Below are 2,500 nucleotides of genomic sequence, written 5' to 3'. Positions count from 1 at the left end.
CTATAACCAACTCTAAAACCTGACTGGAATCTATCCAAGCAGGTGACAGATTATTCTCAGAGCGACCGCCACATAATGAGAGTGACTGCCAGATATCACATGATCACATGATCACCGGACACCACAGAATCAATGTTCAATAGAGTCAGGTGATCATACATCTAACAGACTGTAATACAACAAACACCAAGACAAATAAAACAAATAAAGACAGACTGACGGCAAACATCCTGACACCATCTTTGATCAATAATTACTCACACACACACACACACACTCTCTCACACACACACACACACACACACACACACACACACACTCACACACACACACACACACACACACACACACACACACACACACACACACACACACACACACACACACACACACACACACACACACACACACACACACACACACACACACACACACACACACACTCACACACACACACTCACACACACACACACACACACACACACACACACACACACACACACACACACACACACACACACACACACTCACACACACACACACACACACACACACACACACACACACTCACACACACACACACACACACTCTCACACACACACACACACACACACACACACACACACACACACACACACACACACACACACACACACACACACACACACTCACACACACACTCACTCTCACACACACACACTCACACACACACACACACACACACACACACACACACACTGTGTCTCACTCTGTTGTGTTTCTGCTCTCACAGGTATCTTTAACCCCAAACAGCCCAAAGATGCAGCCAAGAACTTCAGCTTTGATTATTCATACTGGTCTCACAGCACGGTAAGATCCTGTGTTTACTGCAGCTGCCTGCGCTCCTGTGGCTCTGAACTCACTGGTGTGTGTGTGTGTGTGTGTGTGTGTGTGTGTGTGTGTGTGTGTGTGTGCAGGAGGAAGACCCAGCTTTCGCGTCCCAGCGGCAGGTGTATCTGGACATCGGCGAGGAGATGCTGCTTCATGCCTTTGAGGGATACAACGTGTGTATTTTCGCCTACGGTCAGACCGGAGCAGGGAAGTCCTACACCATGATGGGAAAACAAGAGCCTGGACAGCAAGGCATCATTCCACAGGTGTGTGTATATATACATAAACACACACACACACTCAGTTTAAGTTCAGTTGTTTTGCTGTGTTTCTGTGAGTGTGTGTGTGTTTATCAAGTGATCTGTTTCTCTGCAGATGTGTGAAGATCTGTTCAAGCGCACCAGTGAGAACACCGACCCTGATCTGTCCTACTCTGTAGAGGTGCTGCTACACACACACACACACACACAAAAAACACACTCCTCACATCACACACACACACAAAAAACACACTCCTCACATCACACACACACACAAAAAACACACTCCTCACATCACACACACACACAAAAAACACACTCCTCCTCTTTTTTTATTATAATTGCTAAATTACTTTTAATATAATAAACTTAAAACCAGCTTCTGTTGTTGTAAGTGAAGAAGTTCTTGCAGAAGGGGATGTAAACTGAATGATTATATATTCTATTATAATTATACAATAATATAATATTTTAAGTGAAACGTATATAGATTGTACATTCCAAAAAATATATATGTTTATTCATTTGAACAACTTCACATTTATTCAGTCTTTGGCGTCTGTTGCATCCCACAGGGTTTTTTTCCCGGACTCTTCCAAAGTCTCTCACTCTGGTGTGCTCTCAGCTCCAGGACCTTATAGTCCTCTTAAACACAGGGATTTTATCATTTAAACAAATCTTTGAATGACTAATGAACGTTTATATTCACAGAACTTAATGCAATCAACGAAATCGAACTTGAATTTGAATTAATTTGTATTAAATATTTATTTAATTGTGAAAAAAATATTTTGTCTTATGTGTTTATATTTGAATAAATTATTAAATTATTTTACATTAATTAAAATAAATAAAATGAATATATCAGATATCATATCAGTGGACCACTAGTCACGTGTGTGTGTGTGTGTCTGTCTGTGTGTGTGTGTGTGTCTGTGTGTGTGTGTGTGTGTGTGTGTGTGTGTGTGTGTGTCTGTGTCTGTGTGTGTGTGTGTGTGTGTGTGTGTGTGTGTGTGTGTGTGTGTGTGTGTGTCTGTGTGTGTGTCTGTGTGTGTGTGTGTCTGTGTGTGTGTGTGTGTGTGTGTGTGTGTGTGTGTGTGTGTCTGTGTGTGTGTGTGTGTGTGTGTGTGTGTGTGTGTGTGTGTGTGTGTGTGTCTGTGTGTCTGTGTCTGTGTGTGTGTGTGTGTGTGTGTGTGTGTCTGTCTGTGTCTGTCTGTGTGTGTGTGTGTCTGTGTGTGTGTGTCTGTGTGTGTGTGTGTGTGTGTGTGTGTGTGTGTGTGTGTGTGTGTGTGTGTCTGTGTGTGTGTGTGTGTGTGTGTGTGTGTGTGTGTGTGTGTGTGTGTGTGTGTGTGTGTGTGTGTGTGTGTGT

The 2,500-nt window shown here is 43.0% G+C and overlaps 1 protein-coding gene across 2 annotated transcripts in view; it reads left to right on the top strand.

Annotated features, from left to right (window-relative positions):
- si:ch73-375g18.1 (kinesin-like protein KIF1C) overlaps positions 1 to 2,500 on the top strand; it is a 22,250-nt gene that overhangs the window by 4,916 nt on the left and 14,834 nt on the right. For both annotated transcript variants that reach the window (XM_043232635.1, XM_043232634.1), the window contains exons 3-5: positions 774 to 850; positions 958 to 1,137; positions 1,247 to 1,312. In XM_043232635.1, coding sequence (XP_043088570.1) covers positions 774 to 850; positions 958 to 1,137; positions 1,247 to 1,312 — 323 coding nt within the window. The remainder of the gene's footprint in view (positions 1 to 773; positions 851 to 957; positions 1,138 to 1,246; positions 1,313 to 2,500) is intronic.

The sequence above is a fragment of the Puntigrus tetrazona genome, unplaced genomic scaffold, assembly GCF_018831695.1.
Source record: "Puntigrus tetrazona isolate hp1 unplaced genomic scaffold, ASM1883169v1 S000000586, whole genome shotgun sequence".
In the NCBI taxonomy this organism is placed as follows: domain Eukaryota; kingdom Metazoa; phylum Chordata; class Actinopteri; order Cypriniformes; family Cyprinidae; genus Puntigrus; species Puntigrus tetrazona.
The sequence above is the reverse complement of the archived record's forward strand: the minus strand, read 5'-3'. Positions and strand labels throughout refer to the sequence as shown.